The sequence below is a fragment of the Cebidichthys violaceus genome, unplaced genomic scaffold (genome assembly GCF_023349555.1).
Source record: "Cebidichthys violaceus isolate CVI_PGR_0920_01 unplaced genomic scaffold, fCebVio1.0.p SCAF_6, whole genome shotgun sequence".
Classification (NCBI taxonomy): Eukaryota; Metazoa; Chordata; class Actinopteri; order Perciformes; family Stichaeidae; genus Cebidichthys; species Cebidichthys violaceus.
The window spans coordinates 7,320,775-7,343,650 of record NW_027176816.1 but is presented as its reverse complement, the minus strand read 5'-3'; the positions used below and the strand labels follow the sequence as shown (position 1 = coordinate 7,343,650).

At 40.8% G+C, this 22,876-nt stretch overlaps 2 protein-coding genes across 4 annotated transcripts; both read left to right on the top strand.

Moving 5' to 3' along the window:
- The first annotated feature begins 264 nt into the window (after nt 1-264).
- ahcyl1 (adenosylhomocysteinase-like 1) lies at nt 265-17,718 on the top strand. Of its 3 annotated transcripts, none has more exons than XM_068733059.1 (17): nt 265-969; nt 8,348-8,462; nt 8,980-9,123; nt 9,842-9,942; nt 10,052-10,154; nt 10,572-10,666; nt 10,802-10,908; nt 11,937-12,053; nt 12,163-12,226; nt 12,364-12,452; nt 12,626-12,696; nt 12,967-13,061; nt 15,209-15,307; nt 15,685-15,753; nt 15,927-16,005; nt 16,415-16,535; nt 16,649-17,718. In XM_068733059.1, exons 1-17 carry the CDS (start codon nt 778-780, stop codon nt 16,653-16,655), a joined length of 1,668 nt encoding a protein of 555 aa, XP_068589160.1. In that variant the 5' UTR covers nt 265-777; the 3' UTR covers nt 16,656-17,718. The 3 variants fall into 3 exon arrangements, with proteins under 3 accessions (XP_068589160.1, XP_068589161.1, XP_068589162.1); XM_068733061.1 differs by lacking the exon at nt 265-969 and adding an exon at nt 5,451-5,540; XM_068733060.1 differs by lacking the exon at nt 16,649-17,718 and having other exon boundaries at nt 16,415-16,539.
- Nucleotides 17,719-18,333: 615 nt separating this feature from the next.
- hspa1b (heat shock protein family A (Hsp70) member 1B) lies at nt 18,334-21,691 on the top strand. The gene is made up of 2 exons (XM_068733225.1): nt 18,334-18,442; nt 19,058-21,691. Exon 2 carries the CDS (start codon nt 19,082-19,084, stop codon nt 20,990-20,992), a length of 1,911 nt encoding a protein of 636 aa, XP_068589326.1. The 5' UTR covers nt 18,334-18,442; nt 19,058-19,081; the 3' UTR covers nt 20,993-21,691.
- Nucleotides 21,692-22,876: the final 1,185 nt, after the last annotated feature.

Here is a 22,876-nt window from a genome sequence, read left to right as displayed (position 1 = left end):
TTAGTTCAACGTAACAAAAAAAACCGGAACGTAATTAATTAATTTAAATGGATGTGTTTTCGATATGGGACTAACATGGCACGGTCTTCTCCCTTTTTTACACCTCTTAAATCAAAGGGTCAAACACTGTCCGGAGCAGGCTCGGCCAATCAGACGCCGTAGATTACAGACGAAGGCGAATCACAGTGAAGGGGGCGGGGAATGTACTCAGCCTCCTATGACGCTGAAGGGCCATTGAGATACTGCTTCTATTGAAACAGAACATCTGGGTTAGACTTGCTTCGACTCTCAAGTAGTGACCCGGTAGTAACGAGTGATTATAACCAAAACCATTGCTACTCTTAATGTGAGAAAAACAGCCTCAGCCGTTTGCTTCTCCGTGTTCCTCTGCACCGGCTCTGACTGGATGAACACCGCCCACACACCGCCTAACGTTACACCGCCTAACGTTACTCGTTCAGGTGACAGCCTCGACTAACCGCCCCCTCCACTCGGAGATGTTGCCGTCTGCGGATGACAGCATACCAGAGGACCGAAACAAGTGCCTGCACCGCTCTTTAGAAAGTAGTGAAGATAGAGAACAGGGTAATCTCTCTTAAAGTAGGCTACTTATTGCTCTGCGCTGGGTTCTAGTGGAAGAGCTTCTGCCACGGTTCGGTCATTTTAAGCCACGAAGCTTAACGAAGAGAGACAACGGATCAAGCTAACGCTAACGGTAGTCTGGTCTAAAGTCGGTTTCTTTCTTCAGTAACGGAATCAACATCTCTCCTGGATGCGATGACTGACTCGGTTGTGGACAGCAAGGCGGAGGTGAAACAAGCCACGAAATATGTCAAAGAGACCGAAAACGTTGCGGAGAAATATTCAGCGATGACTGTCAGCAAGAACAGCAGTGATGTGAACATGAACGTGGGGGAAATGCCTTCCGCAGCGTTCACCGCAGTGCCCACTCTGAAATCCGTCAAGAAGGTAAGGAGCGTGATGCTCGCCATCACTCACTGAGCAGAGAGACGGTGCGTACTGTAAGTCACCGGTGTACTGCAGAGAAGTACTAGTGTACCGGGCCAGTACATGTACTGTAAGTCAGCGTTGTACTGCAGAGAAGTACTAGTGTACCGGGCCAGTACATGTACTGTAAGTCAGCGTTGTACTGCAGATAAGTACTAGTGTATCGGGCCAGTACATGTACTGTAAGTCACCGGTGTACTGCAGAGAAGTACTAGTGTACCGGGCCAGTACATGTACTGTAAGTCAGCGTTGTACTGCAGAGAAGTACTAGTGTATCGGGCCAGTACATGTACTGTAAGTCAGCGTTGTACTGCAGAGAAGTACTAGTGTACCGGGCCAGTGAATGTACTGTGTGTATTTATCATGTATTCATACGCCACTGGAGAGACACCACGACAGCAGGGCGGTTAATATAGCTCTGATGCAGTGTTACATGTGGTGCTGCAGTCTCACACAAGACAAGCTGCGAAATGGGAAAATAATATTTACCATTTATATTATTCACATCCGACTTTAGGATCTGAGAAGTTAGGCCACAAAGAAAAGCGTTCACGTGGTATTTATCTAATCATTACTTATAGTTTGTTATTACTGAGGTTACGGCATATGATGTCTTTCTTTAAGATTGGATTATTGTTAAAAACCTGCCTTCATTCAGCCTTCCTGTTTATGTAAAGTCACAATGTCTACATCATGTCAACATCCTGTAGGCAGGAAACAACTGAAAGCCAAGTTGAGCTCTTAAACCTCTGATTTAAGGCCTCTGAAAAGTGAAGTAATACATGGCCTAACATACCTGAGCTTAGACAGGGGGGTCCGCACGCTACATATGAGGTGTTAAATGAAGAATTTCAATCGGCCATGAATTGCCATCACAAAGCTTTGAATTTGTTGAAGGTGTAGGGTCAGGGACATTTCATTTGTAAAAATGAATGATGTCTATATTTAGCAAATTCATCCCTGTGTTCGTGATATAAATCTTGAATTTGTTCAGGAGTGTGTGTGTGTGTGTGTGTGTGTGTGTGTGTGTGTGTGTGTGTGTGTGTGTGTGTGGCACTACGATAATTAGAGATATTAACAGCATGACAGAGATGTATTAGCAGCACAAGGCCCTGTGAGAAAATGCCTTGAATGTTTTGGCTGTTACAGAGCGGCACAGAACAATCATGAGAATTAAAGAGTCCCCCGAGGTGGCTGCTCATTACAGATCCACCACCGTGTGTGACAGCTGGCAACAGGCAGCACATTAACACGGAGCATCTCAATTGAGGAGCTTTTTTATGTCCCTCAAGGTGACCGTTAACTCGTGACACCTGTCCTTCTTACTCACAGACTTTGTTTGTGTTTGAAATAACTGATGCGACATTATGCCATGTGTCGATATCCAAAATTTTAATTCATTATAACAAAATGTATTGCTATGTTTACTATCACTACAATCTTGATACCAGCCTCACAATGTCAGTATCAGTTGGGTTCTACATGATGCATTATATAATTACATGGTGCGTGTGACTGACACACAACTGCTGTTCTGGGACCTCAGGCTTTAAACTTCATGTCAATTTCAAATCTCACATGCAGGAGTGGTCGCCACACCTCTTGATGCTGTGTGCTTTATGTTGATCACGATTCCTTTGCCTCATTACACACTTTGGGATGTTTGTGATGTCTTTGTGCTTCTGTATTGTTGCCTTAAAATCTGTATTCAAATGGTGATCCTCAGACCTCTGTTAAGCACATCGCCGATTGGTGTTCAGATCAACACGTTGACTCGCTGGCCTTATTAAATTGCAATAGTTGGTGTTTGAATTATTTGTGTATAAATCAGTCACAAGCATTGTAGAGTTATGAAATGTGGTAAAGATAAATCTTAGTAGTGACAATGATATGTACCCATCACAGGAAAACTGCAGAGGCAGAGGAAGTTTACTAATCACAAGCAGACAGTCCTATTTAAGTAAAATGCTGAGTAACAAACAATGTGTCCTGCAAACTAGCTTTTCTCCAACAATAGTTATCTGGTATGGTCCCTGTTAAATAAACGAACCAACAAATAAACGCAGCCTTAAAGATCACGTTAGATTTGAGTGAAACATTATCAACAAAAACTACAAAATTCACCGCTTCACCAAACTGCCTTTTATTGGTGGGGTAATATTCTTATAATGTAATCTAAGAGGTACCATTAATTGTTACAAGTCAGCAGTGTTCTAAAAGATACATCTTGTGTTGCTGCATTTGTGATTTGATTGCTTCAAAGTTGAAGTAGGCCGATGTCCAAGAGGGGGGACAAAATAATCAGCATAATAAACGTATCTATATTCCCAGCAGCGGGGCTTACAGACTTCAGAATATTAGCTCAGACCCCCCGTCTGACGAGGCAATAACGCGTGGACTGCGAGTCGCCTCGGGGAGCCCGATTGAAAACATATTGGATGGTAGGAATGTGCACTCCGCTTATGAAAACAAAGCAGTGTGTTATGAATAAATGTGAGAGCCTGGTGTCAAACGGAGCCACCTGTTTGCATGGAAACAATGAATATATAAAACAAATACCAAAAGTGATTGGAAAAAAAAGATAAAACTAATTAAAATCCTGTAAAATATACATGAAAAAGAAGCGTTGGATGTCTGATGAAGTTAGGAGGTCTTGTCACATAATCTGCTGAGAGGGGCCGCGAACGAAAACAGTCAATGTTACATAATAAAATGAGAGTGTGTGTGTGTGTGTGTGTGTGTGTGTGTGTGTGTGTGTGTGTGGGTGAGTCAAAGAACACCACTACTCTGCCTCCTCTCTCTCTCTCTCTCAGTCCATCCAGCAGTTACACAATACGCCCCCCTGGGAACTGGACTTACTCACTGTGAATCTGTTCATGCATCATCATCATTTTTATCTGATCCCTGTGGGCTGTTTTACATAGATAAAAAAAAATAAAAGATTGTACCTCATTTTCGCTATCTCATCTTGTTAGTCTGCCAACATTATGGCAGAGTTTTGTGAAGGTCTAATAAAGATTTCCTTTTCCCCCGGCAGCTTTAAATAAAGGTTTGGAAATGTACAGTACATCTATCTAGTTATATGATAAAAAAAAGAAAACTAACAGTTTCTTTCTAGTGTTTATTGAAACTCAGCCTGCTTCAGTCCACACAAGTATAGTACTGTGTGATACACTGAGGGAAAAGTCACCATAAGATGAGAAATATAACACATCCATACTGACTTGTTTCATCATTTCCCGGCCATGTTTGCCTTTTGGTATTTAAAAAGGATCCCTCTTCTTCAACTACAATATTTGTATCAGCATTCTTTCTTTTTTTCTCATTTTACATTTTTAGGAACAACATGATATTGATATTGTAGATGGTATGGTTGCATTTCCTAGGGTCTGTTCATGAGATATGGCTGTGGGTTATCTGTTATACATATCTGTAATAAGTATAAGTTATGGTTTCTGCTCAAGGTCACACAGTTCTGATGGAAGGATTAGCATTGTGTGTTTTTTTCACAACACTGTGTAATCCATAATGCATGCGCTGATCTTAACAGGCGCCTTCGCAGAACAAATGAAGAGCTACGTCTGTCTGAGGAACTTCACACCACTGCTTTACTGTCTATACACTGTTTGTCCTCAGTTAAATCTTAGATAAATACTTCAAGCCTCCACACTGTAGTCAGTACACAAAGATGTGTGTGGATTAGACTGCATGTCTTCTCTGTTATATGGCGCTGTAGAGCACTAGTGGTGTCTGGCTAAGTAGTTAATGTCACCTTATGCCAGGCCCATATTGAACCCTTTACACTGCCGACTGACAGTCACACCACAGCTTAAGTCTGTGACCTGGCCTGCTATCTAACAGAGAATGGGTATTTTTAGCCGCAGGATGGGACTGGATGGGCCGCTTATTGATGCAGCTGAAGGCTAATGGAAACAGGGTTTAATTCCCCCTGTCAATCCCCTTTCATTTAGCAGTCCAAATCAGGAGTACAGCCTGAAAGTAAAAGCTGCAGCAGATGTGTTTTCTTTTCTTTCTGTGTGTGTATGTCATTTTTTTTGTGTTCCTGTTTCTTGTTTTTGTCCGTGTACAAATCAGAATCTTCCGACATTTGCTCTCTCAGCACTTAAAAAGCGTAAATCATAAAGTACAACATACTGACTTTAGCAGCTGGTTGTCAAGGGCAGAACCAGAGAGTGAAAGAGAGAGAGAGAGAGAGAGAGAGAGAGAGAGAGAGAGAGAGAGAGAGAGAGAGAGAGAGAGAGGCTCAGTGAGAATCAACCTCCCTTTTCTCTCTAGGCCTCTCTCTCTCTCTCTCTCTGTCTCTCTTTCTCTCTCTCTCCAGGTTGGCCATTAGAAATCACGATAATAGGTGGGAACCTCCCTCTGGCTCTGCCTGGGAGTGTTCTGGGATAATAGCATCAGGGACACCTAGTCCCATCACACAGAGGACACACAGGCACAGCAAAGCAGGCTAGAAAACTGGAGAGTGACCGGCAGCCATGGCACACAAACATGGGCACAGGAGAGAAAGGGTGAGTCGCTACCAATGCATCACCGGGAACTCATCCAGCACACTTCTTAAAGATATACTGCAGATCCCCCATACAGATGTGCCACATTTACTTTTGTCATGTCATAAGATTTCTTCTTTTTTGCAGTTATGTAAAATTATTATTTTATCTTATGCAACGATGCAGACCACACAGAAGTGTTTCTCTTTTAATTGCAACCCAGTTATTCAGCTGAAATTCAGAAAGAAGTACAATCTTCTCCTCAAAAGGCCGAGGTTATTCCTAGAGCTCATGTCTGGGATGCTTTACTGTGTAAGAGTACCAAAAACAGAATGCTGTCTTAAGTAACACTTCATTAATCAGATTAACCTCTTGTTTTCTCTAATGCTTTAACCACAAGAGAAGGAGTCTCTGATTTTGATGTCTATGAATGGGGGGGTTGGAGTGGGTGAAAACGATACAGATATTTAAGAGTCTGTGCAAAAACTGATGCAAAGCAAATATAAAATAACTATTTTACAAGTGTTTGAGGCAGAGCACACTGTCAATTGTAAAAACAGAGACGTGCAGAGATCTCAGTTCAAGCTGTCTCACAAGCTTCTTAAGTTTCGTTGTACTGACGCAGTAGATGTTGAAGGTATCATTGCTCAGAGGTGAGATATACACACTCAGTAAATAAAGTTACTACTGTTTTAGCCATTAATGCTACAGTTACTTTCATTTTGAACGAATGGCAGTCGCAATCATTACATTTTCATGTTTTAGGTGAAAACGTACCCATTTTGTCTCATATAAGGCAGAAGTAGTGTGGTGTGTTAAGCTATTTTCCTTAGAGATCACAAATGTTGTTGGTGCTGGTCTTATGAACTCATGAACATATGAAATTTAATCCGCTTCAGCTTCTGCTCACGTTTGTGTGGTGACTACTGAGTCATGCATACTAGCTGTGAGCTTCCACTCCTCTCAGTGTTATGTTTGACAGAGAAAAGCATTTCTTCACATTTAGCATTGCCTAAATGTCATAATCACTAACACTAAGCTTCAACAAAGGTCACGGTTGTGATGGTCACATGGGCACATCTTACTCAAATGTTACCTAACTCACTGTTGTTAGTCTGGCATTTATCCTCTGTGTGTTGTGTCAACTCTGCTGGCCGGACGTTAGTTTGAAATCCAAACACATTCTATGGACATTTAAAATACGAGAACAAGGAAATCGCACAGCATTGACACAATGAACGATAATTGAATGGATTTATCACAGAGATGAACAAAGCTGTGAAGAAATGTAAATATAGACAGTTGACTATAACCTTTAATCTCTAATACTACCATTAAAGAAAAATAATTGTTCTGTCAATGTCAATGATCAGGGATTAGAAAGTGTAAGCAACAAGAAGGTCTTTGAATGGGTTTCAGGGGCTTTGAACACCCTCCATCCATTAAAGCACATGTAAATCATCAATATAGAAACATAAATATTATGACAACAACAAGACATTATCACGCAAAAGCCATGACGACGAAAAAAAGAATGACAACAGAAAGAAAGTCAAGAAAAGAATGCGTGAATGTGCGTGTTAACAGTCCACCCCTCTTCATTTCATGACATTATCCGATGTTGTGACATTATACAGTGTTGTCAGGCTTTTAGCAACGTCACGGTAACATTGGTGAAACGTTTTATTCATGCAAGATAAAGCTGCTCAACATGCAGTAGTGGATCTGTTGCCGGCAGCGGTCAAAAAAGAATTGCATCCGTGTTTACCAGATGTGATATTAAGATTGGATCAGTTCAATTAAAGTCAAATCTAAAACTAAAGGACATTGATGAGGTTCAGACCTGAAACCCACCTGCAGACTTCCTATTTCAGTAAAATGCAGAGTAGGTCGTCTACCTATACAGGCCTATTTATTTACAGTGCCAGGTGTAAGCAAAGTAGAAGCTACAGCCCACCTGGGCTTCTACGTGTGTGAAAAGAAAGTGTTTCTGCATGTAGTTTGGGATTGTTTCTGACTTCTCTACATTTGTAATTATTGTCAGGATCAATGTAGTTGGTTAACTATGTCTATAGTTCTGTTGGACTGTAACTCCTTTCTGTCCTACGTGACCCAGTTTGCTAAAGGGCGTGAGGGTCTCCCTACTGTTTCTAATGTTGACAACCGACTGTTGTCGTCTGCTAGTGCAGCCAGACTGTTACAGTTTCAGGGTGTTCACAGAGGCACTGGTTCTTATTGAGCAGCTGAATGATAAGACTTTTTAAAATTGCATCAACGTCTGTGGTTTGGTAGAGTAACCCCAAAGACTGGACAGTAGAGACTTTAAGTCTGTTTAAGGCCAGTCAAGAAACTAGCCACACTAGCCGTGTGCTGATCCACTCTATGTGTTTCCAGGTCTTTGATCTCGGGCCCTTTGAAGGGTCGGGTTGACATGATGAACCACACCAACAACTGAAGTCTGTGTTTTTGAACAAAGCATAAATCACAGAGCAGGAGGGCAGCATCTAAAAATAGGCAACAGCTCCCTTCTTCCTGATCCACCTGTGATTTACTGTAACAGACTCAGTATTACCTTTCAAAGGATCGTTTTTGAGGCTAAATCAGCAAAAATGAGTCCAGATATAAACTAGTGTGAACAATTAACCTAAAGCATATAGCTGAGTGTGTTCAGGTGTGATGATGATGGTACTTTTTTTTGCTCCTCGTTCTTCCTTGCTCCCATTATTTTTATTTTTGACACTTAATCAGGGCACACATACAGAATAAAAGTCCTAATGGTTGCCTTTTTATGTTTACGTTGTGCACCATTTTGTTCTGGTTCTCTCCAGATCCAGTTTGCGAACACTGAGGACAAACAAGAGTTCAGCAAGTACCCCACCAAAGCTGGTCGGCGCTCCCTCTCTCGGTCCATCTCGCAGTCCTCCACAGACAGCTACAGCTCAGGTGCTGCACACCTGAAAGTTTCATTTCTATTTCCACCTCCATGAGACGTTAAATTAGCTGCTGTGTTTTTACAGGCCGACTGTGATTGTAAATGATTGCTGTTGATATTGAAGATTATTGCAAATGTTTACAGTTTGTGTTGTACATTTGATTGAACTGATTATATGTGTCTATTTTTAAGTCCTTAAATCATCTTTTGGAATGAAGTATGTACACCCATACACAAATGCTGCATAAGAGCACATATACACAAATAGTCTGATAAAGTCTTGGTCACAATTATCTAAAAAAACACAGTTAAGAGATCTGTATCAAGATTGCCTTTTATATTATGTGGTTGTTTGAAATATTGCTATTGGTCATTGCCATATATGTACATATATGTATATATACACATAGACAGGAACGGCATGTAAAACCTCCACCCTAAACACAATGGATTTTAAGTATATATTTCATAATTGTCTTTTGTATGATTTTCCACAATAAGTGACCTGTGGTGTTCTCCATCTCACAGCTGCGTCTTACACCGACAGCTCCGATGATGAAACCTCCCCCCGGGACAAAACCCAGGTCAACAGCCATGGCAGCAGTGACTTCTGTGTGAAGAACATCAAGCAGGCCGAATTTGGCCGCCGTGAAATAGAAATTGCAGAGCAAGGTATAGCTGTTCCCATCTTTACATTTTTAGCTGAGAATCTCTGTAGTGTTTCTTACGGAGTCCCTTTAGCTCATGTACCTGCTGTACCAATCTTAAAAGTTGGTTTCACAGTTTTTTTTTATTTTATTTGACACAGTTGGATTAGAGACTTGCTATCATTACCATTTATACAAGGAGAGCTTTGTGCTACCTGTTATGACTCCCAGAAATGTATCACATGACCTTCTGTTTTGCTGTGTAGACACTATTTGATAACAGTCCCCTCCTCCTGATTTCAGAATAGTTTATGACCCAAGGCTGAGGCAGTCAATATTATTCTTGAAACATGATCGGCGCTCTTTCTCTCAGTTCTATTCATCACTTCTTGCTTATTTTCTTCTCCTACTTCTTCCCCCATCTCTTCTGTTTTGTTTTTTTGTATACTCCAAGGCTGCCAGTCTGTCTCTCTGGTTGCTTACGTTGCCCGTGTGAGTGATGTGTAGGCGTGCCTGCTGGACGAGTGTTCTATAGGCTTAAAGCCAGGGTGGCAACAGCTGTTGATGACATTATTGTTAAATCAGTCTCCATTTTCTAGCCATTTATGGCACATCCACATCGTAGAAAGGGCTTATTTTTGTATTCAACATTTCCCATCATTCTTTTCTCTCCCCAAAAAACAATACTGACCTTTACGTCCTTTCAGCTTCCACTAACTTATGCTCAATCTGTTCCTCCGCAGACATGTCAGCCCTGATTTCCTTGAGGAAGAGAGCCCAGGGGGAGAAGCCATTGGCTGGGGCGAAGATAGTCGGCTGTACCCATATCACTGCTCAGACCGCAGTACGTCCTCTCGTTCTGTTCGCTGCAGATCATTGGGATTGTTTTGTTATTCTCTCCTTTGTCTCTGCTACCGGTTCATGTAGCTGTATATGTTGTCGTTCCCTCTTAGGTCCTGATCGAGACCCTGGTAGCCCTCGGGGCCCAGTGTCGCTGGACCGCCTGCAACATCTACTCTACTCAGAATGAAGTGGCTGCTGCTCTCGCTGAAACAGGTAAGGGCCTCTCTTTATTACGTCTGAAAACGTTGTCTCGCAACTTGATTTGCAGCTAAATCTTATCAAAGAGTCAGCTCATCAAGGGCAAGAAGAACACATCACCATTATCAATTATTATTAAGTAGAGTCATGGTTTGTAGATTAACAAATATAACATATATATTTCTTACTATTAAAACACGATGGCTATGGCTGGGTCTACACATTAACTATAATGGCTGTCTACAATGCTTTAAAAAATGTTGTTGCATTTACTTTTGATTTTTTTGTGAACTATCTTGTGTTATAGTAAATTATGGATCCTGTGCTTGTGTAATATTCCCCTGATGGACCTGTTGCTCATGCAGCTGGCCGGTCCCCCTCTCCTCCGCTGTCTCTCTTGGCTATTAGGTGTGTCTGTTTTGTTTCCTGCAGGGGTACCTGTGTTTGCATGGAAGGGTGAGTCAGAGGACGACTTCTGGTGGTGCATCGATCGCTGTGTCAACACGGAGGGCTGGCAGGCTAATATGGTATCAACCTGGCAATCCCATGATGAATTCAACACTCATGACTGTTTTCTGGTCTATCTCTGGGTTCTACCGTGCTATCATAGACTGTGTGGTGGTTATCATTCATGCCGTTAACCCTGCTGTGTTTTTGCTTAGATCTTGGATGATGGTGGAGACTTGACCCACTGGGTGTACAAGAAGTATCCCAGTGTCTTTAAGAAGGTCCGGGGCATCGTGGAGGAGAGTGTGACTGGAGTGCACAGGTGGGATGGGGTTTAGATTTAATGAGTTTGGGGGTTTTAAACGAAAGAAGGAAATATTTTTGCACGTTCTGTGTCTGACATTTGAGACTCAGGGACTCTATTTGATGAGCAAAGTGTGGAAGGTGGCCAAAGCTATAATTGTCAGAATAATAGAATTGATCTTTTAGCCACCGATAAGTTATGGCACAGCTTATGACAGCTCATAATGGACTATAAATCATAGAGACTGTGGCAATATTTTTTGAGTTATTATTATTGATCAAACCCCATGAGTTATTTTATGGTCATTTAGTGTCCCATTAACACTGAAATAAAAACTCAACTAAAGAAGGTTGACAAAACAATGTAAACACATCATCAATAAGGATTTGATATTTAGAGTAACTGTTTACCATTGCAAACAAAGGTGGCTCATGTTAGGTGCCATTTAGTAGTATTTTTCCAACCTCTTTCATAACGTATATATCCAAATTACTGTTTGACCATGTGACTGCTGTCTCTCTGCTGTCAATGCAGTTTGTGTTTTCAACACCGTTGCACTCGCTATTCAATATCATTTAGCCTGGTTGGAGTTCTGATTATTGTTATATTATTGGATATATATTATCGTATATTTTGGCTACTTTTATAGCTAATAAAAACCTAATAAGTTTGTAAACGATTAAAGTTTAAGCTGCTTCTTTTCCACAAGGTCTTTACACTATTTTGTCCTTTATATGGAGCTGAGCAGGAAGCTTCCTGATGAATGACACATACCGCGTCAGCACAAACAGTATCAAAAGCAGTTATATAAGTCATAGTAGTATAAATACATACTGACACTGTAGATTGAGAAGGTCACTGGCCTGATTTGACTTCAGCCTATTTGAGAAACTGCAGGTCACAGCAGCTGTGCATGTACGACCATCAATGGAATCAATTATCCAGAAGCCCCGGAGAGCGTACGGTCCCATTCGGCTCAGTTTGAGTGTGGATATGTGCACGCGTGTTGTGTGTGCCTGAACATGTTTCCTCCTGTGTCCTCTCAGATTGTACCAGTTGTCTAAGGCTGGCAAGCTGTGTGTTCCTGCCATGAATGTGAACGACTCCGTCACCAAGCAGAAATTTGACAACCTTTACTGCTGCCGTGAATCTATCCTGGATGGGTGAGGAGAATGAAATCATCCGGAAAGCTTGCCATCATTTGCAAACTTTTGTTTTCTCAGTTTCAGTCGTGCATATGGATAAAAGTGTGTGTCATCTTGTCTCTGCCAGTTTGAAGAGGACCACAGATATAATGTTTGGAGGCAAACAAGTTGTTGTTTGTGGTTATGGAGAGGTGAATCATTCTTTGATTTCAGATTAAAAAAATTCTCACTTTTGATGGAACGACTGAATTTTCACTGGTGCAGCAGACCTTTTAACATGGATTGTAGATTTCTGTTTACAACGATTGCCCTGTCCTGTGGTGCGTAGGTGGGGAAAGGCTGCTGCACTGCTCTAAAGGCCCTTGGAGCCATTGTGTGCATCACAGAGATCGACCCCATCTGTGCCTTGCAGGCGTGGTGAGTCACTAACATTAGCACTGCTCCATGTTGTGCTCCACTGTCTCTATGTTGTGCATCACATTAGCTGTGATTCCAAAAAGACAATTTGTTACCATCATGTGTTTTAAGTTGTGTTCACTGTGTTTGTGCTACTTAAACTAATGATAATATCTCTATGTGTATCCACACAGCATGGACGGCTTCCGAGTGGTCAAGCTGAGTGAGGTCATCCGGCAGATGGACGTGGTGATAACTTGCACTGGTACTGTGCCCCATGCAGGGACATCCATTACTTCTGCTTTGAAAATCACAAAAGTGTTTCCATTTAAATATCCCGGTTTAGGTCTCTGGGTCAAAGACAGACTTTACATCTGAATACTAAAATGCTTTTTGAGTCTGTAATCACAATCACAATTTAGATATAGCTGTAAATCCATTTTTATAACAGAAACTGGTGCAATCACGACTCACTCTCACTAGCGCTCTCACAGCGACTCTGTTTACAAATCACGTTGTGATTTTTTTTTTCTAGGTAACAAGAATGTCGTCACTAGAGAACAGCTTGACCGAATGAAGAATGGCTGCATCGTCTGCAACATGGGACACTCCAACACTGAGATTGATGTGGTAATGTGTCTTTATAATTGTATGAGTGTTTTGTAAAGATGCAGACCAGTGGGAGTTTCAAGGCAACACAATTAAAATATGTTGCACAACTTCTCTCCAGTACATTCTGTGTAATTCTCCTTACCAAGCGCTTTTGGCTTTCTTGCTCTCATCAGGGTGGCGTCTGAGGCTGTTTCTGGCTTCCTACACAGTATTGATCAGTCATGTGATCTATAGATAAATTATTATCATCTTTTTCAAAATACCATATTCACACTTATGTTAAAATATCTTCCATCTCTTAATATTTTGTTATGTCAGTCTGTGGCTGATCTTAACACATTTAACTCTTATGTACATCTCAAAACAAATCCTGTTCTTAGAAACCAAATATAATTCATTAACTCAGGTTTTAAGTGCCAAATTAGGAGATCCAGAATGAGACACTTCTCTAAATCTTCACCTGTCTTTGATAAACATACCTTTTTAATTCCTATATATTTTAGACTGGATGATTAATTGTCATGAATTGTGCTGCTAATGGATGTATCTTTTTTATTGTTTATTTTACTTCTATGTTCCGCTCTGCTTTGTTTGAATTCTTGAACATGATAACAAATAGATGACACCCTTTGTGTTGCATTCAATTCTCCAACCTTTGTTCTTCTACCTGTATTATACAGTGCTGTGAAAAAGTATTTGCCCCCTTCCTGGTTTCTTATTTTTTTGCATATTTGTTACACTTAAATGTTTCAGATCATCAAACAAAGTTTAATATTAGACAAAGATAACCTGAGTAAATACAAAATGCAGTTTTTAAATGATGATTTAATTAATTAAGGGAGAAAAGCTATCCAAACCGACTTGGCCCTATGTGAAAAAGTAATTGCCCACTAAACCTAATAACTGGTTTTGCCACCCTTGGCGGCAACAATTGCAATCAAGCGTTTGCGATAACTGGCAATGAGTCTTTCATGTCGCTGTGGAAGAATTTTGGCCCACTCTTCTTTGCAGAATTGTTTTAATTCAACCACATTGGATGGTTTTCGATCAGAAACGGCTTGTTTAAGGTCATGCTACAGCATCTCAATCAGATTTAAGTCCAGACTTTGACTAGGCCACTCCAAAACCTTCATTTTGCTTTTCTTGAGCCATTCAGAGGTGGACTTGCTGGTGTGTTTCGGATCATTGTCCTTCTGCATAACCAAAGTGCGCTTGAGTTTGAGGTCACGAACTGATGGCTCGACATTCTCCTTTAGGATGTTCTGGTAGAGAGCAGAATTCATGGTTCCATAAATTATGGAAAGTTGTCCAGGTCCTGAAGCTGCAAAGCAGCCCCAGACCATCACACTACCACCACCATGTGTGACTGTTGGTATGATGTTGTTTTTATGAAATGCTGTGTCAGTTTTACGCCAGATGTAACGGGACGCACACCTTCCAAAAAGTTCAACTTTTGTCTCGTCAGTCCACAGAATATTTGCCCAAAAGTCTTGGGGATCATCAAGATGTTTTTTGGCAAATGTGAGACGAGCCTTTGTGTTCTTTTCGCCTTGGAACTCTCCCATGGATGCTATTTGTGCCCAGTCTCTTTCTTATTGTTGAATCATGAACACTGATCTTAACTGAGGCGAGTGAGGCCTGCAGTTCTTTAGATGTTGTTCTGGGGTCTTTCCAGACTGATACATGTCAATTACTTTGTTTCTCATCTGTTCTTGAATTTCTTTACATCGCGGCATGATGTGTTGCTTTTGAGATCTTTTAGCCTACTTCACTTTGTCAGACAGGTTCTATGTGATTTCTTGATTCAACAGGTCTGGCAGTAATCAGGCCTGGGTGTGGCTAGTGAAATCGAACTCAGCTTCCCAAAAAATCACAGTTCATTCATGATTTATCAAGGGGGGGGGCAATTACTTTTTCACATATGGCCAAGTAGGTTTGGATAGCTTTTCTCCCTTAATAAAAGAAATTATTATTTGAAAACTGCATATTGTATTTACTCGGATTATCTTTGTCTATTATTCAAATTTGTTTGATGATCTGAAACATTTAAGTGTGACAAATATGCAAAAAAATAAGAAACCAGGAAGGGGGCAAATACTTTTTCACAGCACTGTATTTCTATGTGTCATACAGTTGTAGGACTGACCTGTCTTTTATGTACTCAGGCGAGTCTGCGCAGCCCTGAGCTGACCTGGGAGAGGGTGCGCTCTCAGGTTGACCACATCATCTGGCCCGATGGAAAGAGGGTTGTTCTGCTTGCAGAGGTAATGTCCCTCTACAGTGCTATGTCTGTACTAAACGGTGTCTCTTAAAATCTTAAGATTGGTTTTGTCATACCTCTTTTAAACCCACACTCTTGTCTTATAAACTAACAGAAACATATATATTGTGAAATATGTTGTTTTTTAAATATTGATATGCAGAATCTCTTGATAACTGTTGGTCATCTAGCATGCAGTTTATAATCCTGATCATTTTAACCTAGAGTAACATTTAATTATAAAAAGGCCTGCTAGTGTCTCACTGTAAGTCAGCCAACAGCTCCTGTGTGCTCTGTGTTCATACAGCAGCTGCATACTTATATCCCTTATTGTGACAATTTCTACGGTGCAGTTCATGTATGTACTTTGTTATTTCTCAGGGTCGCCTCTTAAACCTGAGCTGCTCCACAGTGCCTACGTTTGTGTTGTCCATCACTGCTACAACTCAGGTTAGTAGTTTGGCCCCTCTCTGTGGAGCCCTTCACTGATCCTTTAGGGGTCTCACTATGGAGCTAAATGCTCCATATCTCACCACGTCCCCCTGCTGTTCGGTAGTGACATGTAGTTTCCTGAAACTCTTTGTGAGTCTTAACAACCACTGTGTGCTCTGTGTTGTCTGTAGGCCCTGGCCCTGATTGAGTTGTTCAATGCTCCAGAGGGGCGTTACAAACAGGATGTGTATCTCCTGCCCAAGAAGATGGGTAAGAAAGAAATCTGCTTTGTTTTATATTTTTGATTTATAGATTTAGAATAAAAATGTAGATATATGTCAGTGGCTCATTGTTGCCATCTTGTGACTTGACCTAAAAATTACACAATCCAGTTGGCTAAAAATGACGTACACAAGAACAAATATCGTTCCAGGCAGTTTTGATTTGGTGGTGACCGTGGCTAAGTGGAGAGCAGGGCCGCCTTTCAATCAAAGGGTTGACGGTTTGATCCTCGGCTCCTGCTCTACTAGTCTCATGTCAATGTGTCCTTGAGCGAGACACTTGCTAGCTGCGTCTACGGTGTATAGATAGATACTGAATTGTAGGTCGCTTTGGATAAAAGTGTCTGCTAAATGACTGTAATGTAATGTAATGATTCCAATCTGTCTCTTTCCTCCAGATGAGTATGTGGCCAGTCTGCACCTACCAAACTTTGATGCCCACCTGACAGAGCTCTCTGACGAGCAGGCCAAGTACATGGGTCTCAACAAGAATGGCCCCTTCAAACCTAATTATTACAGGTAGATTTCTCCATATACCGTATATCTTTCTCTGCTGTTGGTTGTCTTGCATCTCATCCGTTTTTATGATGTGTTCACATGTGTGCAATAACACTTGTGTATTTTGTTCACAGGTATTAATGACGGTGTCTGATGGTGTGATCCTAAACACACAATTGTCCTGGGATAAACAGAGATATCTATTTTATTTTGTAAATTGCTACAAAATGGAGGAATTATTTTAAGTATGCTGAATGTAAGTTATTAATAGCACTTCGGACATAGTGTTAAATATGAAGAATAAGATGTGTAGGAAACATACAATGTATAACCAACTAACATTTTACATGTCTTGTCACGTGTTTAAAAGAAAAGCCTGCTTGCATGCTTTCATGTGTATGTGCTTATTTAGTTGCTAATGCTTCTGTTGCTAGATCACAAAGTTGTTGATTTGTTTGTTTACCCTATTTATGCACAGTGCCAAATGATGGCTGTAAGAATGGAACAGATACCATGTATGTTTTGTCTGTCGATGACATTAAGATCTTATTAGTACATTCCATGAGCCAGGGTTTGGGCTGAGCCATAACAAACTCTGTATTACAGTGTCCATTATTTTAGAAATGTTTGTATTACATTTGTTAAATAATCTCATTGAATGGTATCTGCATACATGTCCTAAAAGGTATCATCCAGTCACACTTTTTTATTACAAGTACAGTGATTAAATATAACACTTGTTGTTTATTATAAAAATCTAATAGTCTGTGAAATTTTGAGTGCATTTTGAACTCCTGACTCTTGGTGTTGGCATTCAACACTAAAACGATTTTAAAACACCCAAAGCTTCACCTGAATAAGTTCAAACCAAAGGGAAGTTTTATGTGCTAACAGATGAAGATGTTCTGTCATGTTAAAGATAACAAGCTGTATGAATTCCTAAAAAGGAAGAACTGAAAAAGTTGAGGAGTAAAAGATTTTCAAACTACTATAATTGTTTTTATTTAATACCAAGTTTCCATTCACTCCTGAAATTCCAGCAGAGATCTGTCTCTCTGAGATGCAGCGAGGTCGGTTATAAAGTGTTCTGACTGGATAATACCTTTAACAGCATGGTATGAATGTGCCTTTTAAATAATTTACAACACGTAATAAATATCAGCACTGACCTTAATTAAATGAACATTCCTCTTTTGTAAAACCACATCTATTAGTGGTGCGTTTAATGTCTTCCTTCCACTGCTTCTGGTATTAAAAATAACTCTGATGTATGTGTTGAGAAAAAATATTAGACTTTTATGTTTGCCATATGATTGTCACTGTCTTAATTTGATCCAATAGGGTCACCTAAAGTAAAATGTAATGTCACAAGTGTATACAATGTATGTACAATAATGCATTAAATCAGCAATAAAACAACTTCTTTTAACAGAGAAAAGTAACTTAAAACATGTCAAAATGTTTTCAAACCAAGAAAACTGAACAGAAATGCCTCTTTAGATCAGTGGTTGGGTAGTTACAGTGCATGTTTACATTTTGGGGGAGATAAAGCTTGTATTCATGGCTGCTAACACTTCCACACACACCCCTCAATGTGCGTTACTACATTCTCTACATTGTGTTCCCTTGCCGTCAGCCCTGCTGGCCGAGTGTCAAACTGCTGTCCCATTCTAGAATATTCACCGTCTCTCTCGCACCACGCCAGCTGCATTAGTTTCTAATAATAACAGTCGAGTCACTGAGCCCGAAGGAGAGAGGGGGTGGAGGGATCTGGGAGCTTCTAGAAACCTGGTTACAACTATAAAAGCAAAGGGCCTGAGTCAATCCAGGCATTAGTTTAAGAAGAACCACACAGAGGCAAAAAGCTGCCACGAGGAGACTCTGAGATCCTTCAACATCTTTGAACAACAGAGAGCTCATTGCTGAAAGTAAGTAGCAATTGATTTTCCCATTTTGGTTAAATTCATTTGAATGGAAACATCAGTGCAGACTTGCTGTTATCACATATCTGTGATGGTGTCATCAGGCATTATTTTAATCCACCTGTTCCTTTAAAAATAACACTCAAACTCACCATTACTAATGCATCAATTCTGCTTTATTGTATGTCTTTATTAATGATGGTATGAAGTTAATTTCACAGTAGATTAGAGAAACAGTTGAATTTGAGTATGTATTTATAATAAAGGTGTTAGAATTATTTCAAGTGTGTGATTTGGGAAATTTAAAAAAAATCTAATGTTATTGTATGATTAATCAAATGGAAAAGGGTAATATGAGAATTTGATATATTACAGTAAATAACTAATTCAATAGGTTAATATTTAAATATATTTGATACATTTATGTTACATTTATGTTTTCATAGAGCAATTTATTAGATGATAATGAGAATGTTTATCAGTCAATGTTTCCTTAGTTTTAACTGCAAATTTAACATTTGTCTCTGATTACACTGACTGACTAATATTCGGTTGCAGTAATCAGTGCTTTCATGTGTAGCACTACAAAATTAAAAATGTAATGTTTTCTCATTTATCTAGGATTTATCTAAAGCAACAAGCAAAATGTCTTCAGCTAAGGGAGTATCTATTGGCATCGATCTGGGCACCACCTATTCTTGTGTCGGGGTTTTCCAGCATGGCAAAGTGGAGATCATCGCTAACGACCAGGGAAACAGGACCACTTCCAGCTATGTGGCCTTTACAGACACCGAGAGGCTCATTGGAGATGCTGCCAAAAACCAGGTCGCTATGAACCCCACAAACACAATCTTTGACGCCAAACGACTCATCGGAAGAAAGTTTAACGACGCCGTCGTCCAGTCTGACATGAAACTCTGGCCTTTCAAGGTGATCAGCGATAACGGAAAGCCCAAAGTCCAGGTGGAGTACAAAGGGGAGACCAAGGCCTTCTACCCAGAGGAAATCTCCTCCATGGTCCTGGCTAAAATGAAGGAGATCGCTGAGGCCTACCTGGGACAGAGCGTGTCAAATGCAGTCATCACCGTTCCAGCTTATTTCAATGACTCTCAGAGGCAAGCCACCAAAGACGCCGGGGTGATCTCAGGTCTGAACGTTCTCAGGATCATCAACGAGCCCACAGCAGCAGCCATCGCCTACGGCTTGGATAAAGGTAAACGAGGAGAGCGCAATGTGCTCATCTTTGATCTCGGTGGAGGGACCTTCGACGTGTCCATCCTGACCATTGATGACGGGATCTTTGAGGTGAAAGCCACCGCAGGAGACACACACCTTGGTGGGGAGGACTTTGACAACCGGATGGTCAACCATTTTGTAGAGGAATTCAAAAGAAAACATAAGAAGGACATCAGTCACAACAAGAGAGCAGTGAGGAGACTGCGTACAGCTTGTGAGAGAGCGAAGAGGACCCTGTCCTCCAGCACTCAGGCCAGCATTGAGATCGACTCTCTGTTTGAAGGCATCGACTTCTACACCTCCATCACCAGAGCACGCTTTGAGGAGCTCAACTTGGAGCTCTTCAGGGGAACACTGGAGCCAGTTGAGAAGTCCCTGCAAGATGCCAAGTTGGATAAATCAAAGATCCATGAAATCGTCCTGGTTGGTGGCTCCACAAGAATTCCCAAAATACAGAAGCTCTTGCAGGACTTCTTTAATGGCAGAGAACTGAACAAGAGCATCAACCCAGATGAAGCTGTGGCGTACGGCGCAGCCGTCCAGGCTGCTATCCTCATGGGTGACACCTCAGAGAATGTCCAAGACCTGCTGCTGCTGGACGTGGCTCCCCTGTCTCTGGGCATTGAGACCGCGGGTGGAGTTATGACGCCTCTAATCAAACGAAACACCACCATCCCCTCCAAGCAGACCCAGATCTTCTCCACATATTCGGACAATCAGCCAGGAGTGCTGATTCAGGTGTTTGAGGGTGAGAGAGCCATGACCAAGGACAACAACCTCTTGGGCAAGTTTGAGCTCACAGGTATCCCTCCTGCTCCCCGAGGAGTACCACAGGTGGAGGTCACATTCGACATTGATGCCAACGGCATCCTGAATGTGTCCGCCGTTGACAAAAGCACCGGCAAAGAAAACAAAATCACCATCACCAATGACAAGGGGCGCCTCAGCAAAGAGGAGATAGAGCGGATGGTACAGGACTCTGAAAAGTACAAGGCTGAGGACGATGTGCAGATGGAGAAGATTGCAGCAAAGAACTCACTTGAGTCGTACGCCTACCACATGAAGAGCAGTGTCGAGGATGAGAACATGAAGGGGAAAATTAGCGAAGAGGATAAAAAGATGGTCGTTGACAAGTGCAACCAGGCAATCTCCTGGCTGGAGAACAACCAGCTGGCAGAGAAAGACGAGTATGAGCATCAGCAGAAGGAACTAGAGAAGGTGTGCAAGCCGGTTGTGACCAAGTTGTACCAGGGAGCAGCACCGCCAGGAAGCCAGGCAGGAGGAAGCTCCAAGGGCCCCACTATTGAGGAAGTGGACTAAAGCCACAGAAATCAACATTTTGTTTACAGAAACACTGTTACTGTATCACTGTTATTTGGTCGCAAAAATGATGTGATGTCACTGTTTATTTTCTTGACATAATAAAAAAACTTAAAATGATATAACTGTCTTTAATTTGTTCTTGTAATGCACAATTTACAGATGTTTTTTGCACATGTTGACCTATAAAGGCTTACTCCAATCCCAAGTGTTTTATTCATCTTCACTTCTCACAAGGAGATTTGGTACTTTTAAAACTCACTCTGCAGACTGGTTTTGGCTGATGGTTGCAATAACATTTTCTGAGCTTGGAAAGTTTGCTTTCAGATATTTTGCTCCAGCCTTTATTAATAATTTACAACAGGTTTTGATTAAGGGAATGTTTTTGGAGAATATACTTAAATGGAACTTTCCCCATTTCTACCCATTCCTTTGATCTTCCCTTTTTATGTGTTGGAATATGATTGATAGTTTTCAAATGTGTGTATTACACAAGACACACAATACAATTAAAAGTAGCAAACTGTTTTTGAAACACAACATTTTGTGTCGTCTTCCTTAGAATTTAACTGGGTAAAATGTAATGGTACATTTACTCAAGTACTGGGCTTAAGTACAATTTTGAGGTAGGCCTATTTTACCTTTACGTATTCACTTGTATGCTACTTTTTACTCCTACCATTCCACATTCATTTGACTGCTCTACTGTCAAGCTGTTACTTTGCAAATAAAAGGCTCTGCACACCCACACAGGTGTTTTAAATAATCTGGTTGATTAGACCTCAGGTATGTATTGGGTGGAGTTATGTATGGAGTTATGTATGGAGTTAAGTGATGCCACAAACCCAACAGAGGGAGGGAAATGTCAATAAAGAGTTTGTAAGGTCCCGAGAAGAGGAAACATAAGTGAAAACACCTGTGTTTGTGTAGAGGAGGTTTTATATATGTGGTTGCAAATCAATAGCTAATGTGTAAGATAGCTCTGCCAGGAAACACTCTGCAATTTGTTATTTTACTTTTGGTAGGTAAAACATATGTATTTATGTTCTTTGCGAAAGCGCTCCATCGACTCAGCATTGCATTGCTATTATAACAATGTCGAACTCACAATGCAAAATTAACGTATTCCGCCCATTCTAATTCATCCAATACCTGCCGTCTACATTACCCGTGGTACTAAATACATTTTTTGCCCTTCTAGTAATATGTTAAGTGCATTAGGCTACTTTAACTTTAACTCGGTCTCGCTGTTGTGTTGTTCACTGAAGGATCCACTAGGTGGCAGTGTTAGCTCGTGTCAGCGACATCATGAGCTTTCTTTAACACACTGGAGGCCTCAAAGCCTATGGCGCTAAATCCAGTCAAAAGTTTTGATCATTTGAAAAAATTATTTGAACCTGAAAGTTCAAGTTATGGTCTTGAACATTGAAAAATACAGCAATGTATTCAAAATAAAAATAAGTGAATGAAAAGTTTTCTTGGGTTGAATATAATTTTTATTCAGTTCTGAATTTTTTTTGAATACATTTATTTTTTTCATTTTTCACTTTCATATATATTTTGATATTTGAGGTCTTGTATTTTTCAGTTTCAGATTTTTTTTTTTTCGGTTTCAAATCTTTTTTTCACTTTCAGATCGTTTTTTTCAGTTCAGACTTTTGACCCTGATCTAGCGTGGGGGCGTGGCTTCAACTGAGAGGGGCGTGTCATCATGAGTGACAGCATCACAAAGAAGGCTAAGGACCTTCCTCAACAATGTTGCCTTCAGGTAACGTGGGCACCACGAGAATTATGATTGAACACTTTCTATACACGATATTCAGTGGGGAAAAACTGTGAGCGTCAGCTATCCTGAAGGAAACTTCGGAGGGAACCAGCTACTGG

What these genes read in the sequence shown, in the direction of transcription:
- ahcyl1 (XM_068733059.1), top strand. Translation starts at nt 778, where the DNA reads ATGACTGACTCGGTTGTGGACAGCAAGGCGGAGGTGAAACAAGCCACG. An exon ending in ATATCACTGCTCAGACCGCA is followed by an intron (nt 9,943 to 10,051) that starts GTACGTCCTCTC and finishes GTTCCCTCTTAG; the next exon opens with GTCCTGATCGAGACCCTGGT. An exon ending in TTGTTTGTGGTTATGGAGAG is followed by an intron (nt 12,227 to 12,363) that starts GTGAATCATTCT and finishes TGTGGTGCGTAG; the next exon opens with GTGGGGAAAGGCTGCTGCAC.
- hspa1b (XM_068733225.1), top strand. Translation starts at nt 19,082, where the DNA reads ATGTCTTCAGCTAAGGGAGTATCTATTGGCATCGATCTGGGCACCACC.